The sequence below is a fragment of the Trifolium pratense genome, linkage group LG4, assembly GCF_020283565.1.
Source record: "Trifolium pratense cultivar HEN17-A07 linkage group LG4, ARS_RC_1.1, whole genome shotgun sequence".
Lineage (NCBI taxonomy): Eukaryota > Viridiplantae > Streptophyta > Magnoliopsida > Fabales > Fabaceae > Trifolium > Trifolium pratense.
In genome coordinates, this window is record NC_060062.1 from 8,718,532 (window position 1) to 8,742,674 (window position 24,143).

At 29.5% G+C, this 24,143-nt stretch overlaps 2 protein-coding genes and 1 pseudogene across 3 annotated transcripts; 1 reads left to right on the forward strand and 2 right to left on the reverse strand.

Moving 5' to 3' along the window:
• Window positions 1-415: 415 nt before the first annotated feature.
• Window positions 416-4,575, reverse strand: LOC123921819 (PHD finger-like domain-containing protein 5A). Of its 2 annotated transcripts, none has more exons than XM_045974501.1 (2): window positions 4,439-4,575; window positions 416-1,006 (listed from the first exon to the last, which is right to left on the reverse strand). In XM_045974501.1, the coding sequence occupies exon 2, from the start codon at window positions 982-984 to the stop codon at window positions 652-654; it is 333 nt and encodes a 110-aa protein (XP_045830457.1). In that variant the 5' UTR covers window positions 985-1,006; window positions 4,439-4,575; the 3' UTR covers window positions 416-651. The 2 variants fall into 2 exon arrangements, with proteins under 2 accessions (XP_045830457.1, XP_045830456.1); XM_045974500.1 differs by lacking the exon at window positions 4,439-4,575 and adding an exon at window positions 3,497-3,600.
• A 1,117-nt stretch (window positions 4,576-5,692) lies between these two features.
• Window positions 5,693-7,859, reverse strand: LOC123922063 (tobamovirus multiplication protein 2A-like). The gene is made up of 5 exons (XM_045974808.1): window positions 7,663-7,859; window positions 6,724-6,823; window positions 6,513-6,602; window positions 6,103-6,207; window positions 5,693-5,986 (listed from the first exon to the last, which is right to left on the reverse strand). The coding sequence occupies exons 1-5, from the start codon at window positions 7,857-7,859 to the stop codon at window positions 5,693-5,695; spliced, it is 786 nt and encodes a 261-aa protein (XP_045830764.1).
• A 14,120-nt stretch (window positions 7,860-21,979) lies between these two features.
• On the forward strand, window positions 21,980-23,836 carry LOC123923694 (annotated as a pseudogene).
• The last annotated feature ends 307 nt before the right edge of the window (window positions 23,837-24,143 follow it).

Genomic DNA, 24,143 nt, shown 5'->3' on the forward strand with positions numbered 1-24,143 from the left:
CTGATATCTTAAATTGCAAAATAGGGTCCATGCCTTTCAAGTAGCTTGGTTTACCAATTGGTGCAAATCCGAGATGAGAATCTACATGGCTGGCTGTTATTGATATGGAGAGATCCAGATTCTCAAGCTCAAAGCATACACAGTTGTCTACCGCCACCGGTAGTCGGGTGGTTATTATAAAATCAGTCTTGTCAGCTCACCCAATCTACTCTTTCTCCAAGGCTCTGTCAGCTATTATCTCTAAACTCGAATCTCTTTTTCAACAATGCTAAAGGGGTACCAAATATGCTAATCTACCACTACCAATACATGGTGAACCAAAATGCAGATTCACATTCACCAACACGTCCAAGGACTCATCAAACATAATTGATTATCACCTTTAGTATAAGGAAACATGTATTCAACAAAAAAATTTAAACAAAATAGCAATGAATTTATTGTAGTTTAAGTTGGTACTTCATTAATCATTACTGCCATTCATATGATATGATCACTACTCATTGGTTAACCAGTCGTGCACTTAAGTTGCCACCAATCATATCACATAAACAACCTAGATGCACATGTTCTCATTGTACTGATAACCGAGCAAAACATACATGAGTAAAAAGTTTGACAGAGATACAAATGTTGAATCCATCCTCATTATCACCTTTTCTTAAAACCGTACTTTTTCCGTTCATAGAACAAATCAGTCTTGGCACTCCCTAAATTTACAATTTTGGGGCAACCATCCCTATCTTTCTCCTGCTGTGTGCATTCCTTGCAATAGTATGCATCAGATATTCCTACTCCTCCGCATATAACACACCGACCTTGAAACGATCCGTAGTTGCATTCATCACAGAAACGGACAAGGGTACACGGACGCACATATGAGTCACATATCACACACTTGCCATCACATTTCTCACACAATCGTCCAATGGCTATTCCTGGTTGCTTACGACACATGATCAAATCAGGATGATGCTTGGCCATATTTTCAACAACCTGCTAAAAGCTGCATAAATAAATATATAAAAAAACATAAGTCCAGTTTACAATTGAAAGTTGAATAAATATAATGCAACTCACTAAAAAACTGAAGGCTTAGCAAAACTAGGTATAGTAAAGGTTAAAATTTTAAATTTTGAAACGAAATATTAGGACAGCTTCATTGCAATCTTGGTAAATAATAATTCCAAGTAAAATGCAAAATGTATATGGAAGTGAAATCTAATTTAATCATAGGATCAGATAGTCTCTTCATCATATTAGCTACAGTGTGATCTTGATCTTTCCATTGAAGGAAAATGGACTATAGTAGTAGCCAATAATCATAACAGACAAGGTTATCAAAATCATGAGTTAGATCACAAGATAGTGTGATTTCACAATCTTACTTGCCCTCTTCGATATTAATTGTGAACGAGATCGTGTTTCGAGTGAAATCGCATTCTAGATCGTAAAATTGCACGATTTTGGTGATTTTTCCTGTTTATGGGCTCTAAATCTGGGGTTTGCACGACCCATTGGACAAAAAAATGCAGAAAATCCTAAATTTTAAGCGCAGTCAGCATCCCTTTGCTTCCTCGAACAGCAGTGCACCTTCAGCCTTCACCCTCTCTCACCTTCTATACATTCCCTCTCTCTCTTGCGGAGATCATCCACCACAACCACGACCTCAGTCACATGCAACCTCTCACTCTTTCACTCAGTCGCGTGCAGGAAGGTGGTCATCTTAAGCTTACGTGTTACAATCTTCCCACCCCTCCTGACCTTAGTCAAGATCTCGGTCTTGACAAACCTTAATAACAGACAATTGACTACCTCGAAAACATTGCAAAACTTTCAATTTTCCAATTGACAAGAGACTTCATAACAACAACACACACTGCATGTATTCAATAATGTTCTTACTAAGTTTCACAATAATGATAACCAAAAGTGACAAATATACCACAAACCACCACTCCAGAAATCATTTTATATCATTTTTCCTAAGATGAATATTGGAAAGAAAAAAAAAACTAAGGCAGAGAAAGGGTCTGTTATCAATCCTACCAAACTCAGAAACCTTCACCAGCCCAAGTAACTGTTTGTATGTTTTGCCTCATAACTGTAACATGGTTAAAGCTATTATAGCGTGCACCATATATTTCACACCAAGAGGCAGAGGGCAAAGCCTATACAAAACTCAGATAGAGTCCCCCTGATGCTGGATACAGCATTTACAAGTTCATTTATCAATGGCATCAATTTTCCACACATTTATTCTTTGACATATAAATTACCCAAAGCATTGCTGTCAATCACGGCAAATGGCAGTTTATTTAAATTCCGCTACGCTATAGCCGCTATTTGACAACATTTTGTACTAAAGCATGTATGGTATGGCGGAACAATAATGGTTTGTTCGAATTCAGCCACCCTACAGTGCTGCTATTTGACAACACTTCCACAATGCCATAGGAAAACCGGATAGTATGAATGTGTTAGGACCCAGGCTCTTAGGACCCAAGGCCCAAAAGAGACACTGGCCCATTATAACTCTAATAGGCCCAAAATTTGGTTAGTTTACACTAGAAGGGGTAAGATGGGAACTTTCAAGGGAAAGGAGAAATGAATTGCTGACGCAGGGGCGTGAGGTTGAGACGGATAACAACTTTCAGTTATTAAGTAAGAAGGTGCACATCCTAGGGGATCATTCGCGAGAATCTATCTAGTTTGTTACGATAGGGAGCAATAGCTTCCTATAGGAGCATATGCTCTGTGGCGTTTTGGGTGTTTCCCTTATGTAAGCCTTTCAATTATATTCATCAATAATACATCGTTTCCCTCTTTTGATATTCTTTTTTTTTTTGGGTTCAGTAGCTTGGTGACCGGAAATTCCACCTTAAAGGTGAATAAGTGGAGTGTCCACGGTTCGAACCCCGACTCCTGCATATAAAATCCGATGTCCCTACCAACTAAGCTAAGCTAACGGAGACCCTACCCCGGCTCCTGCATATAAAATCCGATGTCCCTACCAACTAAGCTAAGCTAACGGGGACCCTCTTTTGATATTCTATTGCCTTATTTTACTGGTTTGAGAATTGGTTCCTAACAGAATGTCTGATACTACCGACTCCTACCAAAAAACGACACCTCAAGCATGTTATACCTTCAAAAACTGAATTTTTATAAATATATTCTCTACCCAGAATGTTTGGTTCCTAGTAGAATTTGACTTAATCGCTATTGCTCCGCAATACACTATTTAGTACAAAGCGCTGCCAAATAGCAGCTATTGTGGCACTATAATGTTGTTCAAATTCCACGATAGTATAGTGGAAATTGAACAAACCACTAGGGTTCGTTCTCTCGAACAAATCCTAAATTTTAATAAACAATTTTTCAATTGACCAATAAAATGCAGAACACAGAAGATTCATGCGGTATATTGTTGAAGAAGCGTTTGAAGAAATTGAAACTAAATAGAAGAAAGATTGAAAGAGAATGAAAAACAAACCTTAGGGTTCTGGTTGAAGCTGATAATGGATCTTTTATTTTGCGCGAGAGAGTGTCACGGAGTTGTTTGCGAGAGAGAAAGAGAAGTGGGTTTTGGGTTTATAGTTTCTCTTATTTAAAATCCGAACCGGATGATTCAACCGGGAACCGGTTTGGTTTGATTTTTAAAGAATTTAATTTATATGCATCATCATTGTAAAGTTATTTTGCACATGCGTCCAATAATATACCGATACATCATGTATGATAATTAAAAACACATGATGTGTCACATTCATTAAATGATGTGGCAACGCGTTATTGGATGTATGTGTAAAACAAAATTACACCGACGATACACAACAATTAAACTCATTTTTAAAATGTTAATTTTAGTTAAAAAAAAAAAGTGTCACATATATGATGAAACCTTTCTAAAAATTAACCATAAAAAAAGATGTTGCTTCCTACGAATATAATGTATTAAAATTTATACCTGTCATTAAACCGGTGACAATATTGAATCACTCGTTCGTTGGTCGAACCACTAAGTCACTGGCCGACTTGCATAACTAAACTGGATAACTCGGTCAAATAAATCGGTATCTAATACAAAATTATATAGATACTAAAATTCAGTATCTATATAATTTTAGAGATTCTAGACAAATTTTTGGAGAGAATTTTATCAACCCAAATTTCGAATATAGAAATATTTAAACCCTGTTTTTCAATATTTAATTTTGGAAGAAATTTTTAAACAAGAAACAACAAGCAAGAGTATAGTCATGTTTAACAAATTATATTAAACTACTTATTTATATTATTTATACGACCAAAACAACTTAACAAATTTAAAATTCAAAACAACATCAAGTCATCAAACAAAGATTCTAGATTGAGAAGGTTAGGTTGTTAAAAATTAATTGCAGTATGTTGGATTTTAGGTTTGCAGTTTGCTTACCTCAAAACCTTTGCGACGAGGAGAAAGTGTGAGAGCGGTGAGCGATGGTGCGGTGCGGCGGATTGGAGATTGAGTGGTGAGCGGTGGTGCGGGGCGGCATATTGGAGATTGAACACGAGGGATAGAAAGATTGAGAGTGGTGAGTCTGAGAGAGATTGAGAAAGTGCGAAAGTGAGAGAGAGAGATTGAGAAAGTGTCTCGTATCGTACCTTTACAAGATGTGTTTCTTTCTTTTACTTTTTTTTTTTCTTTCTGTTTTTTATCATTACCAAAAAAAAAATTTAAAAAATTAAGATTGGGCCAGCCCAGGCATGCCTGGCGGCATAATCGTAACTTATGTGTCTAAAAAACAATTAAGATTGGTGTCTAAAAAAAATTAAAGCAATAATTTTTTCATCAAAATCATAACTTATGTATTTTATAACTAAACAAATTCTTGTCATATTAAAATAGATATTTTTAGTCCCCATGAGCTTAGCTCAGTTGGTAGGGACATCGTACTATATGTGCAAGAGTCCGAGTTCGATCCCGAGACACTCCACTTATTTACTTTTAAGGTGGATTTTCTAGACACTAGGCTACTAAACAAAAAAAAAAATTAAATTTTTTTTTTTTTAGTTGATACACAAATATTTCCAAACAGCTGTATTAAAAACATATGTATTTAATTACAATTATAATATATTATAAATTAAAATCAGAGTTAAATGCTTAAAGCATACTATACTTTTACATATAATAATTTAAATGTGTTTATGTATCACAATTCAAACGCTGTGTAGGGGAAAAAAAATGGAAAAACACATTCCAAAATATTTGCTTAAGATTAAAAATGAAAAATCGGAGATAGAAAAGAAACACGAAATGAGAGAGAAATATCTCATTTTACGTCCAAAAAAATCTCATTAAATTGCGAGAACTGAATTAATATAAATCTTTTCTTTGATTAACTCTTCTTCTCATACTGTTTTGTTTCCAAGGATAACTTTGAAATGACATTATTGAGTGAGGGTTCTAAAACTTCAAGGTCTCAATTCAACCCCTCTTCTCATTGCATTCAGTTATGTGTTGTGTAATTGATCTCAAGCAATAATTTTATAACGAAACCTCTATTTGACTAGAAGTAATAAACTAGGTCTTTGGTTACAAAATGTAGACTAATTTTACATCAAACTTTTTTTTAATAACAGAAATTTATGTGTCAAACTTACTTTCATAATAAAATTTTCCAAATGTTAATGACTCTACATTAAATTATACAAGAACTTTTTTAGTAGAGTTTGTCGGAGACCTAGCATTGATGTTGGCATTTGATGGGTTAGTGGGCGTTGTTGTGTCTTCACCGTTGACACGAATGCCAACTCCGGTTGTTCTTGTTAGGGTGGTGGTACTTGTGGGCGCGACCAACCTATTATAGTGAGCGACTAGCTTATTACGGTGAAGATTTTTTGGATGCGGGAGATGCACTACATGCTCTTCATCATCTGTGTCATAACATGCGCTATTGAACACTGATCGCAAATATATTGCTAGAATGAAAGCAATAACCTGAAAATGAAAGAAGAAAAATATTAAACCATTTAATTTATTTGATTGAGATAGTACAATGAGATGTAACAAAATTTGTATACTTTTTTTCTCTATTGTATTGTATCGCATGTTACCTGTAATATAAAGACTCCAAGAGCTATCCATCTAATGACTTTCCAATGAAGATTTACAAAATTATATATTGTGTAATAATCTTCATTTATATCTTTTGGTATAACCTATGAAGATTTAGCAATGTTATAGAAAATTAATACTAATAACTTTGCAAATTAATTTAAACCATAATAAGAGAGAATAAACAATTTGTCCATTTAGATCTCACAAAATTTTAGAAATTAGTCTCTGCAGTTTGCACGTAAGATACCCGATTTATATATATAAAAAAAGAGAATAAACAATTCAGTCTATAAAATTATAGGATCTAACAATTTGATTTTGAAATTTAGGAAATTCTAATGTGATTTGTAAAATTGAAAATTCTCAATCATATTAATAAAATAATCTACAATGAAAATGTTCTCACCTTTTTCCAGCTGTGATCAAAGTATATGAAAAGAGCGGTTCCTAACTCAACTATGATAAGTGGTACCAAGAATAAACAATACTGAAATATCTTAATTAAGGAAAGAAAAATGAGAAAATAAAAATAAAAATATTAGATGAATATTTCAAAAGTAATAAACCACAAAAATACTAATTATTAAGAGGATTTGCACCAATTCCAATTAGGATACAGTAAGTAAACAACATGGGCTCCTTGATGCTATTCCAATAGATCCCAAACAAGAGACAATTAAAAGGATTGCACCTAATCCAATTATAACATAGATAAACCTGCAAAATTAATTAACACAATGAAAAGTGCACTAATGGTTTATTTAACATTCACTTAAAAATATCAAAAAATAATTTAATCATAAGTATTGACAAATGTAATTCTTTTACATTATCAATCAAATATACCGTTTTGGTATGATTAATCTCTGTTGAAAAATAAATTTTCTTCATACATACGATTGAATCCTTGACCATTTGTTTAAGAGATCTAATTAAAACATTTATTACTTGAACTAATTCATTGTTGATATACATAGTTGATTAAATTGGTTTAACTGATATTATTTAAGATGTTTCTGAAAAATATGCAAATATTTTTCATCCATAACTGTTTGAAGCGAAGGATATATATATATATATATATATATATATATATATATATATATATATATATATATATATATATATATATATATATATATATATATATATATGCTTAATTTTAAATAGTTTTTTCTCTTCTATATTAAAATTTTACATAATTTCATCATATATCTTTGTTTTTGGTTTATCTCCGAAGTCTTACCTAATAACATGCATATCTAAAATTTGATTCCAATAATTAAAAAATATAATTCCTCAAAAAAGTGGTTTGACTGAAGCGTTCAATCAATTTCAATGCGAATCATTTGAAAAACACTTCGAGCGAGTTTAAATTTATATGATTAAAATTAAACAGTATTAACCAAATTTTATTTATCTTTTATTTAATCAAATTCTAGACTACTAGGCCGATCATTTTCTCCGGGACAATAGGTTAAGGTAAAATAATTGAACAAATATACAATATAAAGTTCTTTAGAAAAATATTATAATTAAGATGAGGAAGCATATACCAAGGGTTAGAACGTGTATATGGAGATTGTTGAGGTGGATCAACAGCTAGCAAAATGTGATGATGAATTTCCTTTGAAAGGGTTTGTCTCCATTTGAAGAAGCAAATTAATCCATACCCTAGGGTACCTAAACCACACAAGGTGAAGACTAAATTTATCAGCTGCAAAATAAATTCAAAAAATGGTCTCTTGGCCATTTTTTTATTTGGCTACAATCAAAATGAAAAATGTATTAAAATTATATTTGATGAGGTTCTGTTTTTATATTGGTAAATTGACAAGAGGACCTCTTGTTTAAGCACGGTTAAGCCACCATATGGTAGGAAAAAGTGATTAATTTTGAAATGAAAATGGAAAAAAGTTTATGATGGTAAGAAATGAATTGGAAAATATATTTCATATGGTAGGAAAGGATTGCTGTTTTCAATTATTTTATTTATTAGTATGATATATATTTGCACCATGTATTGAATTGTTAATAAAAAATCATATTCTATATTATAATTCTTAAATAAATAAGCAAAAATAATTATATATTATTGATATTATAGTATAATATTATTGAAATATCTTTAATTTATTTTTAGATTAATGTTAAATATATCTAAAACTATATTTTTCCTAGTTTTTTCGTATGTCATAGGTACTTTGTAGGAGTATCCTAGTCATCAAAGTGGTTATATATTAAAGTTGGTCTACTGATAAAAAATTTGGATAGAATGCACGAAGTTTATATTCTATCTTTATTGGCTCCATTGTAAATATATGAAAATGGTTATCCAATTTAAGACAAAAGCCATTGTATACAAATGAAATTATTCATGCCTTCTTTAAGAAAGAAGAATTTCATTATATGAAAACTCAAGATTTAAAAGGTTGAACAAAATATAGAAATCATATATTTTATTAAAAATATGTAGCACACATATTTCCATTTGAATTACAAATCAATATCTTTCTTTTTTGACCAAAAATCAATATCTTTCTGTTTATTAGTATTTTCTTATAACTTTTTAATGAAATTATATAAAAAAAATTACATGCAAATAAAATTGTAATCAATAAATTTAAATGTTTTTTTTTTTTTTAATTTATGTAGAAGATTCTCTCTTTTTTTATAATTAAATATAGATTACTAGAATGACCCCCGAACCAGATTAGGCGGTCCAATGGACCAGATACTGGTAGTGAAAACAAAATAAAAATATAGATTACAAAATTGTCTAAATATTTTGCCCCAACTTTATTTCCTTTTATCTTTATTTTTTTTGACGCATACCTTTATTTTTTAAAAATAATTAAACTTCGTCCTATAAGTGTAGCTCAAATGACAGTTATCAGGAACATTATTGGTGTGGCCAGAGTTCGAACCCCGAATTTCACATTTCTCCACATTTAAATGTGTGAGTCTAGCCATTAGGCTACTTGAACAAAAATAATAATAATAAACATATTAAATAATATTTGACCGAATCATGCATTTAAAAGTTTATAAAATTTGAATTACATGACATGGTTGTCTTAGATGCTTAACTAGTGAACAAATTATTTTGCATTGTTTTCGTGATTGCGCCGAAACTATTTGGATTTTTAAAGACTTTTAACTATTAGAATGTGACTTTCTTTAGCGAAATGAATTTTGGGTTTTGGTTGATAAATCATTTGAAGGGTGCTAGTGCTTATGCGTTTGTTGTGGTTCTTTGGTGAAATTGGAGGGCTAGAAGTAGAAACATTGTGTGCATTGACAAATAATTTATCAGTTTATTCAATATTGTATTGGAGGTGCAGAAGTTTACTACGATTGTTTCTTCTTGTTTTCGATGTTCAGGCTCAGTCAATGGCAATAAGTTCTACCATATGGATAACTTGACATCCAACGTGTGAGGATGACTATATTTTGAATGTGAATGACAGCTATTTAGGTGTATATGGTAGAATTAGGTTTGGTGGCCTGTTTCAGCGAGGAGACGACAATTGGATTATTGGTTTTAGTGGGCATTTGGGTAGTACGGATGATACTTTCGTTGAGCTTATGAAAATTTATCATGGATTGTGGCTTGCTAGAGAAAATTTTGTGCTATTCAAATTCTCAAACTGTTATCGGTCTCATCTTGAAGGGCTATAACAGCTTTCACTATTAGGCGGTTGTTATTGCAAATATCCAAAATATGATAAAGATGAATTGAGAAGTCACTTTTAGACCAACAAATAATAATTGGGAAATCACTCTCTCATTCTCTTGTGAATGAATTTTATTGCAGATTTTCTTAAAGAATATTTTCCTCTTATTGGCCAAAATGGTCATCCTTCTTTAAACTTTTGTTGGATTTTTACCTATTAGCTAAGGCCTATTTTACTCTTTTAATTTTATTCGTCACCGCTTGTTTGTTTTTATAAATCTATGAAAGAGAAGTTGTTTATGATCATTTTTTGCTATCGCGCTAATTTTTGCAATCAGTCAATCCGATTTTTGTTACCATGATATACTAGAACATGTATGTAGATGAAATAATATACTATGATTTGATATATATAGAAAACTTGTGGCGGTTAGTACAAATCAAACTTTGTATACATCAAAAAACTTAAGATATCTCTCATAAATACATGTACATCCACACCACCTTCTACCATAAACACTAAGCGTGTGTTTGGTTCTGCGGCGGAGAGGATTGATTTTGGCAGAATTGATTCTGTAAAATTGATTCTGGCCAAAATTGATTTTAAGCTGAAGTAGTTTATGTTTGGATATATTCATGAAAAAGTGAGTTGAACAAAAAATTTGAGTGTAAAAATCAATTCTAGAATCAGAAGCTACGATTTCTAGCTTCAAGTAGAATCAATTCTGGAGGCAGAATCAATTCTACTTTTGATAAACCAAACAAGTCAGAATCAATTCTACACGTCCAGAATCAATTCTGGATGCTCCAGAATTGAAACCAAAGATACACTAAATACATCTATCACCACTCAATGTCAGTCCATATCTCAGCTCAGATAACAACAATGTCTAAGTGATTTTAATACTACCGTATAGTAAGACCCTGCTCATAAATGCATCCATTTAGTAAGACCCTGCTCATAAATGCATCCATCACCCATTGTCAGCCTATCTCAAACAATATTAGTGTCTAAGCAATTGTAATTGGGAAAATTCTAGCGTGAGGTCACAAAATTGGTCTCTTTGGTGAGATAGCCACCGTGGCCAATAGAAAAGTAAGTTGACTTATTCAAATGCCACTTAGGATTATATGGTACATACTATTTACTATGTATCTTCATGTCTATTAATATTACAAATAAGTCCCTATCATATTAACAGTTACATAATTACCTCAATCTTTATATTGTTTTATTAATTTTAATTGTTATTGTTAAAACTTAAAATCAATTGAAACAATATCACAACAACATCATCATTTTCTTTTTCTGTTCAAACAAATTGCTTCTTACATTCCTATTAAAAAATAAAAATAATCTCTTCTTCCAATATAATGTTCACAAATAAATCAAACAAAAAAAAATCTTCATCCTCATCATGATTGATCGGATCTGATTTATTAAAAGAAGTTCATGGTGTAGATGGTTGAAGGTAGTGGCTGGAGGTTTTCTTGACTTAGTTATCTTCATGAAGAAAAAAAACGTAAAAAAAAAAAAACAAAAATTATAGATCTGAGTTAATTATCAATCGGTAGAATGAATAGATCTGGATTTAACGTTGGAAAATAAGAATGAACATACCACTTCAACAACAAATTTGTTGATGTTCGCGTAAATGCCTTGCTAAACGGTTAAGTTTTTGAAAGTTTTAATTTTAGATTTCTTATTTTAGACCATTTGAATCAAAATTAAAAGCATGAATGTATTGTAAATGGTTTTTGTGATGTTTCTGGATAATTGATTGTGATTTTCGCCGTTAAAATGAACATGATACTGACGGGTATTAAGCTTGGATCACGGATCTGAAACCGGGTCAAATTGACCCGGCTGAAGGTTGAAGATGATGTTATTTTATATATTTTTATCAACGCTGCTTTTATATATATTATATGATGCGATATTAACTAACAATCCATTCATGTGGCCGAGTGGTTGCGGGCTTATCTCTATATAGCACACGCGCGGGTTCGATACCTGTGTACAACATTTTGTGAATTTTTTTGTTAAAATTTCCTTGAAATTCAAGCCAGAAAAAGAAAATTTTCGAATGAAGAGAGTCTCAAACCCATGACCTACTGACTTTACTCCCATTAACTAACCACTTGGCTGTGTTCATTTTTGTGCATTTTAGCCCACCTTATGAATATATCTCTATTTCTGAACGTTTTAATACACTATATTTGTCATTTTTTTAAAAAAGATAATATTTGTCATTTTAAACATGTAATTATATGGATTAAAATAAATTATATAATGTTTATGCAACTGAATCACTATTAGGGAGTACCCGTATCATCGTTAATTAAATAAAATTATTCTAAAACACTATTAAGTGTGGTAATTGACTAATGGTTATAATCCGTTGAAGTTAATGTTTTAAAAACTATATAAATAAAGTAAAATTTAAAAATAAGATATAATTTGACATAAGATTATACTCTGGTTCAACTGAATCACTATTAATCATAGTATTTGATAATGAATTATACTTCGGTTCAAAAGTATTATTAACCCTAGTTTTTTACTACGAGTTATACTTCGGTTGAAGTTTATGACTTAAAAATTATATAAATAACGTAAAATTTAAAAATAAAGAATTATTTGACTTAAGTTCTAACTCCAAATCAACTTGAACACTATTTACCCAAGTTTTAGACAAACTTCATGACCCTTTCATTAAAATTAGGTTTCCGATAAGACTATAATTACAATCTTCTATACATTTGGAGTCCGATGATAAAAAAAAATCTCATTTGTTTGTTTGTCCAATTAGGTGATATTGAACGGTTGGATTGATAAAATTCGAAATCTTCAGTCGAAATCGGTAGTTTTAGTCAAACTTCATGGCCCTTTCATTATAATTAGGTATCTGGCGAGACTGTTATTACGATCAATCTATACATTTGGAATCCAATGATCAATTTTTTTCTTTCTCATTTGTTTGTTAGTCCAATTAGGTGATATTGAACGGTCGCATTGATAATATTTGAAATCTTTCATAAAAATCGGTAGGTTTAGACAAACTTCACGCCCTTTCGTTAAAATTAAGTTTGAGACTGTTATTATGATCTGTCTATATATTTGAAGTTCGATGATCCAAATTCTTTTTCTCATTTGTTTGTTAGTCCAATTAGGTGATATTGAACGGTCAGATTGATAATATTCGAAATCTCCCATAAAAATCGACAAATTTAGACAAACTTCATGACTCTTTCGTTAAAATTAGATTTCTATGAGAATATTATTACGATATGTCCATATATATATATATATATATATATATATATATATATATATATATATATATATATATATATATATATAATTGCATTATATACACAAATAGTACATAAATACTTTTTTTTTTTACCGTAATAGTATTATACTAACTTTATATGTATACATATTGTAAAAAAAAAAAAAAAACTATATATATTAACTTTATAAAAAAAAAAACTTAAATACTAGTATAAAAAATAAAACCTTAACCAAAATAAATAAATAAAACAAAAGTAATAACCGTACGTATTAGTGTAGTACTATTATTACTTTTTTGATTAGTAAAAAAAGTATTATTTTCAAGGTTGTCAGAACCGGACTGAACATTGAACCGGAATACGCATTGGTTCAAGGTTCAATCGGTCAAACCGGGGTTCAACCGTTTTTAATTAAATATATATATTTATTTAAAAAAATATATAAATAATAATAACCAATAAAGTCCACATAAATGTTTTGACATTTACTTTTTTTAAATCACCGCCGTTTTCTTTTATATATTTGTTTTATTTTTAAAAAGAAAAATATTATTGCTTATTAAATAAAAAAAAACGTTACAAATTGCCACAAAGTGATTAACATAATTATTATTAAAATATTGAAAAGGATAGTAGTCTCTCTCCAACTTCCAAGACATAACTATTGTTATTATTATTATTAAATTAAATCTATAATATGTAATAAGCCAGACTTATTTTCCTTTCTCTCTCCTCTCCTCATTCAACCTCATTCCTCACATTTAATGTTGATATACATATATCTATAATATGCCTTATATTAAATTGCCTACTTAAAAAGGAAATAATTCATAATGAAATAATTCTAATTAATTAAAATATTCGATTTAAAAATAATAATAAAAATATTTCATTTATTATTATTTCAACTTCAAATATTTTATTTTTTGACTAACTTCAAATAATTTTAAAAACCAATTTTTATTTATTTATTTATTTGTTTTTGTGGATGAAATGATTTAAACAAAATGAAAAAACGTGAAAATAATATTTTATATTTTTTTAAAATGAATCATGGCTTGACCAAAAAAAAAAAAGAATCATGGAATTTTCTTTTTTGAAAAAGATGTGATAATATATGAATGTTTTTGATTGTTGATGAATTATGTAATTTATTATTTTGACTAATTGGTCATATTTGTTATTAATGATTTTAATTTCATATTAAAGACAAAATTATTCATATCTCCATTTTTTTCTCTATATATATATGATCTTTGTGTGAATACTACAACTCACAATTTTTCAAATCTTTTCTTTTAGTTATTTCTCTTAGTTATTTTCATTGTTATTTATATACTTGAATTACTTGAATTTTTAATTTATTCTCTCTTTTATCAATCATATTTGTTGTCTTTATAATTTTCTTCAACTTTTTCTTCTTTATTCTATAATTTTGTTGATCATTCTCTCTTCTTCTATTTTTCAGGAATGTGATCATAAAGAAAGATATGGAACATGAGAAACAAAGTTGTTTTCATGGGAGAATGCAAGAATATTGAGAACATTTTGTTATTAATAAAATAATAGTGAATTATTGACAAAATAAATAGTAATTTTTTTTATATTGTAATTATTATTATTTTATAATAAAATGGAATATGCCTTATATTCTTTTTTTTAAAACAGTAATATTCTAATATGCCTTATTTCAAAAAGGAATGAAATATGCCTTATATTAAATTGCCTACTTAAAAAGGAAATAATTCATAATGAAATAATTCTAATTAATTAAAATATTCGATTTAAAAATAATAATAAAAATAATTCATTTATTATTATTTCAACTTCAAATATTTTATTTTTTGACTAACTTCAAATAATTTTAAAAACCAATTTTTATTTATTTATTTATTTTTGTGGATGAAATGATTTAAACAAAATGAAAAATCGTGAAAATAATATTTTATATTTTTTTAAAATGAATCATGGCTTGACCAAAAAAAAAAAGAATCATGGAATTTTCTTTTTTGAAAAAGATGTGATAATATATGAATGTTTTTGATTGTTGATTGTTGATGAATCATGTAATTTATTATTTTGACTAATTGGTCATATCTGTTATTAATGATTTTAATTTCATATTAAAGACAAAATTATTCATATCTCCATTTTTCTCTCTCTATATATATGATCTTTGTGTGAATACTACAACTCACAATTTTTCAAATATTTTCTTTTTGTTATTTCTCTTAGTTATTTTCATTGTTATTTATTTACTTGAATTACTTGAATTTTTAATTTATTCTCTCTTTTATCAATCATATTTGTTGTCTTTATAATTTTTTTCAACTTTTTCTTCTTTATTCTATAATTTTGTTGATCATTCTCTCTTCTTCTATTTTTCAGGAATGTGATCATAAAGAAAGATATGGAACACGAGAAACAAAGTTGTTTTCATGGGAGAATGCAAGAATATTGAGAACATTTTGTTATTAATAAAATAATAGTGAATTATTGACAAAATAAATAGTAATTTTTTTATATTGTAATTATTATTATTTTATAACAAAATGGAATATGCCTTATATTCTTTTTTTTAAAACAGTAATATTCTAATATGCCTTATTTCAAAAAGGAATGAAATATGCCTTATATTAAATTGCCTACTTAAAAAGGAAATAATTCATAATGAAATAATTCTAATTAATTAAAATATTCGATTTAAAAATAATAATAAAAATATTTCATTTAATTATTATTTCAACTTCAAATATTTTATTTTTTGACTAACTTCAAATAATTTTAAAAACCAAATTTTATTTATTTATTTATTTTTGTGGATAAAATGATTTAAACAAAATGAAAAAATGTGAAAATAATATTTTATATTTTTTTAAAATGAATCATGGCTTGACCAAAAAAAAAAAGAATCATGGAATTTTCTTTTTTGAAAAAGATGTGATAATATATGAATGTTTTTTTTTGTTGATGAATCATGTAATTTATTATTTTGACTAATTGGTCATATTTGTTATTAATGATTTTAATTTCATATTAAAGACAAAATTATTCATATCTCCATTTTTTTTCTCTATATATATATGATCTTTGTGTGAATACTACAACTCACAATTTTTCAAATCTTTTCTTTTAGTTATTTCTCTTAGTTATTTTCATTGTTATTTATTTACTTGAATTACTTGAATTTTTAATTTATTCTCTCTTTTATCAATCATATTTGTTGTCTTTATAATTTTCTTCAACTTTTTCTTCTTTATTCTATAATTTTGTTGATCATTCTCTCTTCTTCTATTTTTCAGGAATGTGATCATAAAGAAAGATATGGAACACGAGAAACAAAGTTGTTTTCATGGGAGAATGCAAGAATATTGAGAACATTTTGTGGGGCCTCAAATTAATTTCTTAATTTGGATGCTAATAGTGTTTATTCTTTTGCTTGATAGTGTAATAATCCTATTAGTTGTCTTCATTGTTAATCATTTGTTGTAATGGGTTGAAGTACCTCTTCCTGCATCTTATTTTGATTTTGTCTATCAAAAAAAAAATTGAGGACTACCGTCAACGTTGAGGACCACCAATAGAAGTTTTCATTGTTCCATTTAATGAACCTGTACCAACGTGATTAGAGGAGAAAAAAGACGTGAAAATCTCGACCAAGTTCTGGATGTTGAAGGATAGCTGATTTAAGGACAAGATTCATTGTTTAAATAAATTAAATTATGATATCTCCATACACCAAACACCAGCCGAGAAGAAATTAGCTTCGGGACACATGGAGCCAACCTTGAGCCAATCATGTGCGTCAATTATAGAGAAGAAAGTTCAGTCATTGAATTCAGTGTGGTGCCAAAGGTTTCTAGAGAATGTATAGTCCTGAACACAATGAAGGAAAGTCGTTTCCTGGAGGCCACATCGAGTAAAAATAGAGGAAGTGTCCAACTTCCGATGATTGAGTAAGGATAAAGCAGGAACCGAATTATGTCAGGCTAACCGTAAGAAAAAGATGATGTTCGCATGTAACTAATTTACTTTATATAAAATGCAGAAAGTCAAAAGTTTAGAAATAAAAAGATGATCTTCGAATGTAACTACTGTACTTTATTTTATGTGCGCAACAAATTTGAATTGTGTTAAATTGTTTTTGTAATAAAAATAAATTTAAATGTATATTGGTCTTCATATTTTCATAAAAGTAAAATTTAGATCCCTTATTAAAAAAAAATGATTTTTTGGGCTTATTTGTTTTTTCCAAAATTTTAGTCATTATTTAATTATTAGCATTTTAATTTTTGAAGTAGCAAAATTTGTTACACATATTTTTAAAGACAAAAAAATTTGGTGACTTATTAAACATATATATATATTAGTGTAATTTATCATTTTTTGTGTTAGATAATTATGAAATTTGAAATATTAAAATTTTAATTTTTATAGTCACTTTTTAACCCGTGCTTGGCACGGGTCCGGATACTAGTAATAAAGATAGTGGTCTCTCTCCAACTTCCAATGTCAGTATATTAGTACTCCGTAATTAAAAAAAATTGTTAAGGAAAAATGCATACAAATACAAATTTATAGTGTGACTATCAAAAAAGTTCTCTAGTGTGTTCCATACACCATGTACCGACATACACTTACTCCACTCCCAAATTATTTTCTAGGGAAATGAAAAAGTCTTTGTTTTAATATTATAATAATAATAATAATTTTAGTAATAATTCACATAAACAACACCATAAAAAAATAATGAAACATATCAGACTCCATCTCTTTCTTCATTATCTTTTAGTATTTTTGATTTTGTGAGATTCTAAAGACTTTTTTACAATCAAGATTTTTAACACATGATTTGAATGAATTTTGAGAGATTTTTTTTAAAAGACTTTTTACGATCAAGATTTCATAATAATTTATATATTAGGAAACTTTTGTATATTTGGAAAATTTTAAAAGAATCAATAAATTTTAATAAAAGAAATCATATTTTTTTGGGAATGCAAATATTTTAAAAAATAAATAAAAAACCCTTACTTTTTTTTACGTATATGTTTCTAATCACCAATAAAAAGGTCACCACCACCATTTATCTAATTTTATGTTGTTAAAAAAAAAGAAGTAATTTTATTAAATTTTACCTTACTATTAAATGTTTTTATTTATTAACTTTAGTCGGATTATAAGTATTAGTCAAAATATAATTTAATAGTCCAAAATATATTTTTAAAGTTTAATTCATTAACTTCAGTTAAGTCATATTATAATATTAATTCATTTTATATTTTACTTAGTAAATTTGTACTTTATTTATATAATTGTTAAATTATTAACTTCAGCCAAATTATAACCATCAATCAAAAACTAGGGTTAATAGTGTTTCAGTTAAACCGGAATATAATCTTACATTATTTTTAAATTTTACTTTATTTATATAATTATTTTTAATTCATTAACTTCGGTCGAAGTTTAACCTTCAGTTAAAGACTAGGATTAATAGTGCTTCAATTAAACTAGAGTATAATATTTAGTCAAAGTACAGGGTTAATAGTCCTTCAGTTAAACTGGAGTATAATCTTACTTTATTTTTAAATTTACTTTATTTATATAATTTTTAAATTCATTAACTTTAGTCGAAGTTTAACCCTCAGTCAAAGACTAAGGTTAATAGTGCTTCAATTTGAACCGGAGTATAATATTTATATAATTTTTTAAATTCATTAACTTTATTTTTAAAATTTACTTTATTTGTATATATATATATATATATATTAATTCATCAACTTCAGCCGAAGTTTAACCCTCAGTCGAAGTTTAACCCTCAGTCAAAGACTAGGGTTAATAGTGCTTCAATTTGAACCGGAATATAATATCCCGTCGAAGTCTATGGTTAATACTTAATATTGTTTCAGTTGAACCGGAATATAATCTTACATTATTTTTAAATTTTACTTTATTTATCTCTATTTTTGAACGTTTAGGATTAAAAATAAAGAATTATTTGACTAATTTTATTTTATGTTGTTCAAATAACAAAAATGTAATTTTATTAAATTTTACCTTACTGTTAAATGTTTTTGTTCATTAACTTCAGTCGGATTATAAGTAACAGTCAAAATATAATTTAATAGTCCAAAATATTTTATTTGTACTTTATTTCTATAATATTTAATAAAAAATCTAATTATATATTCAATTAATTTTAATCCATGTAGGGATGATTACAACACAGTTAAACAGAATATGTATGTATCAAGTGCATAATTTAACTAGAAATGTTTACAGCCAAGTTGGTAAGTGTTGTTGTGTAATAACTATAAGTTCTCTGTTCGAATCACACTCCTGCCATAGTTTTCATTTTTATTTTTCGCTGTAGTTTGTATCAACGCTTTTAAAAAAATATAATTCACAAAATGCTACCAACATGAATCGAACCCACGACAGCTTTGGAAGGGCAACACGCGCCAACCGCTACGACAACAGAACTTGTTGTTGTTAACCTCGCATCATGCAATATTTATAAAGATAGCGTTAATAAAATAAAGCATCATCTTCAACCTTCAGCCGGGTCATTTCGACCCGATTTCAGACCCGCGGTACCAGTCTCGATTCCAGTAAACACAGAACCTCCAAATTAAAACTTCAATTAGATTTTGAATCTATTATTGATTTTATATGACAAATCTTTTTTTGGTTACACTTAGATGACAAATTTAAACATAGATATTTTTTACTTTTCACAATTGGAGAAGAAAAACGTTTCTGGGATTGTCAAACTTGAAACCAAATAGTTTTGAGTTCACTCGCGTTTGGGGTTACAGATCTAAGATTTGCTTTTGCAATTATCCACAAATCAAAGGAATGAGTTTAAACTCTCTTTTGGAGAAAAATCTCAGATCTAGAATAGTGGTAGTAATTTCCATAATATTTAATTTTAAGGTTGTTGTTCAATGAAAATGGAAGATCTGGATGGTGAATGATGAATACATGAAGAATGGAGAACACAAATAATGAGAAAATTTGTACTTTAAAAAGCAAATTAAAAATTGGATATTAGTTATATGATTTAAATCTAAATAAAATAAATTTTAATTATTAAAATAATTTTAACTAAAAGATGGGGTGATGTGCAATAAGTAAAACTTTCATTAGAAAGACTTACCATAGACCTTCATTACAATGTAGAGCTGATGTGGCATCACTTAAAATTTTATTGGGCAATTCAATTGACCTCACTAAAGAGGCCATTTTACTGGCCTCACCATAGAAGCACCCTTGTAATTGATAAGGCCCGGCGCCCAATACCTAGCTAGTACAACCTGATTAACCGACTTACCCCACCGCTTACACTCATAAATGTTTTAACAATTTCAATATATTCAAAAAGATTATAGTGACATTGTTTCAAACTGAGTTTTTTTAACAACGTTAAAGAATTCTCATTGGATGCGAGATAGTCTGAATATATGTTTATAAATGAGGATTATTCTTACCTTATAAGTTGATTTTGTTGGGCTAAGTTAGACTCAACTCCCAATTCTAAGATGATATCAGAGTCTTACTAAGATTCGCTTGACCACCTGCTATTTGGCCGCCCACTATTTATTTTGACGCACCAAGCCTGTTGGATATGCCTTGAAATCTCGGTAACAAGAAGTCAGAAGTTTTTCAAGTTGCTGTTTTTCCGCCCCAGACGAAAGTTGTATGCAGGAAAAGAAAAAGGTTTCTGTTTTTCCGCCCCAGGCGGAAATTCCTGCGCCCCAGGTGGAAATATGCGGGTTTGTTGATTTTTTGTGAAAAATATATTTTCTTGGAGGGCACTCTGACTTGGATTTGTTTTATTTTAAAATAGATTTGTTACTACTTTCTTGGCATATATTTTTCTATAAATAGGGATCACTTTATTCTTAGAAAAATAAGAGTGAAAGGAACAATAAGGATTTGCCACCATCAAAGGCTAGGGTTTTAGAGAGAGAACAAAGAGATTTTCTTTTGGTATAATTCTAGGGCAAAAGTTTATTATTGGCTTTGTTCACCTTGGGTAGACTATGTCAAATTGAGTTTATTCATTACAGGAAGAAATTCGGGATTTGGGGGTAGAGTTAGGGTTTGCTAATTCTTGTAACCCAATTTGGGAATTGCTTGTAAGTGACTTATTTGATTCTAGTGGAACGAAGGGTTGCTCTCTCCCCCAGACTAGGTTATTTTAACTGAACTGGGTAAACAAAGATTTGTGTTTCTTCTCTCTTTTATTTGTTTACTTGCTTTTGGATTATTATCATCGTATCTATACTCTTTGATATTGGTTGCTTGATTCAATTGCTCCACACATCAAGTTTCGTATTGGTTTGATTTTATTAACGAATTCACAACAAAGCCCAATAGTGTTGAATGTGAGACGATGTATTAAGAAGTCTCACATGAACACGAGTTTATAAGTAAGAGACAATCATTACCTTATACAAGTCAATTTTGTATGGTGAGTTAGGCTAATCTCTCAATTTTAAGATGATATCATAACCTCCTCCACGATATGTGCCTCATGATATTAAATTTCTGATCGGGTCATCCACCATTAATTTATATGCGCGCCCCAAGCCCAATAGTGTTGGGGGTGTGTTAAGAAGTCTCACATCAGTTACGAGATGACATGAATGAATATTTATAAGTGAGGTTAATCCTCACTTTACAAGTCAGTTTTGTAAGATTGAGTTAGACTCAACTTCCGATTACAAGAATCAAATACCTCAAGAGTGAGCTCATCATGTTACCTAAAAACAAGACAAAAAATAAGGTGTTAATTTATTGGTGTCTTGCATGCATTTTGAAAATGTATATAAGCTGCAGACTATATATACCGCAAAACAACACACACAAAAGTTTATCACATTCACAACTAACAAATGGATCATAGTAGCAATGGCATTGGCAATGATGAAAGTGAACTATATCATGCTCAACTCCATTTGTACAAACATATATACAGCTTTATAAGTTCTATGGCACTCAAATCTGCTGTGGAGTTAGGCATAGCAGATGTAATCCACAACCATGGAAAACCAATGACTCTCACTGAATTAGCTTCATCTTTGAAACTCCACCCTTCTAAAATTAATGTCCTCTATCGCTTCATGCGATTGTTAACACACAATGGTTTATTCGCAAAAACAACCGCGATAAAGAAGAAAACGGGAGGAGATCAAGAAGAAGAAGAAGAAACAACATATGCTCTCACACCGCCTTCGAAGCTTCTTGTCCGCGGTGCATCAACATGTTTAGCATCCCTTGCTGGCGGTGTGGCGGTCATCCAAGTTGTATGAACATGTGGCATTCCTCGAAGAAATGGTTAACTGAGGAAAAAGAATTCAGCCTGTTTGAAAGTGCAAATGGGGATAATTTCTGGAACATGTTGAACAAAGATCCTGAATCTCATAAACTGATGAGTTTATTTCAAGAGGCTATGGATGCTGATTCTCAAATGTTTAAGCTTGCACTTAAAGACTGCAAACATGTGTTTGAAGGTTTGGAGTCTTTGGTTGATGTGGGTGGTGGGACTGGAGTTGTTGCAAAACTCATTCATGAAGTATTTCCTGATATTAAATACACTGTTTTGGATCAACCACAGGTTGTTGGTAACTTAACTGGAAACAAATATTTGAACTTTGTTGGTGGAGATATGTTTAAATCTATCCCTCAAGCAGATGCTGTTTTACTCAAGGTATATGATTTAATTTGATTTTGTCCATATATGTCCATAATTTTCAAATAAGGATTCTAAAGTATATATTTAATTCAAGAATATATTAAAGGAAGAGGGTCTCATTCTTAATATATAAGAAAGTCATACCTGACGGGCGTTGCCTAATCGTGACTATGTTTTGGTTGAATATAACTCTTTTGATTCGAAAAATCAAAATAAATTGAGGCGTCGTCGGAATGCTACTAAGTTTTGTGGGGGAGTAGTTTATAATTTCCTAAACATGCCTTCAAATTGAAGCAATGAAATTTGACCCGTGGTCTATTGTGCACTGGGAGCAAAATTGTGATTTTTCATGTTTCAGTCGAAAAATCAAAATAAATCGAAACTTCGTCATAATACATAGCCACTTTCTAGTCCACTTATGTATATTGTATGGTGTGTGCATACAAAAGACCAACTCAAAATTCAATTTTTAGGCAGTGTTTTACGTCGTATTTGCCCCACGGCGTTTTGGTCGAAACATTCATTTAAAAAAATTGGCAAAGTGGAAATTTTTAAGTACCAACAATTTGCATTTTACAACTGTCTCCAAAAAATTTGAACTCTATTTTGAAGTTACAAGGCTAAATTCTTTGTACTAAGCTTGCATATCAAGGGTTAAGAAAATCAAACTAAGTTGCATATATATATTTTGTAACAATATACATGAACTAAATAGTTAAAATCTTTGTTTTTTTAAAGTGGGTTCTGCACGATTGGAATGATGAGCTCTGCTTAAAGATATTGAAGAACAGCAAAGAAGCTATTTCTGGAAAAGGCAAAGATGGAAAAGTTATAATCATAGACATGTCAATTGATGAAACAAGTGATGATCGTGACTTAACTGAGTTGCAATTGAATTTTGACATGGTAATGCTTACTTTATTCAATGGAAAAGAAAGAGAAAAAAAAGAATGGGAGAAACTCATATATGATGCAGGCTTCAGCAGCTATAAGATTACTCCCATATGGGGTTTCAAGTCTCTCATTGAAGTTTATCCTTAGTTTGGTGTTATGCAACAAGTTCAATAAGTCAAAATTTTAATGTTTATTGTTTATTGTTTTGACAAAATAATTGTTTCCTTTTTTCTTTTACATCGAATGTTTAATGTTTCTATTTGATATGAATTTCCCATGATTGTTATTTTCAAATGCTCCTTCTATACTTAATTACTCCCTCCGTCCCAAAATATAAGCAAAAGTTGGTCAAAAAAAGTGGATGTATTTGGTCCAAATCTTTAACCAAATACATCAAGTTTATGTGACCCACTTTTACTTATATTTTGGGACGGAGGGAGTATAAAATTATGTTATTTACAAGTAAGTTA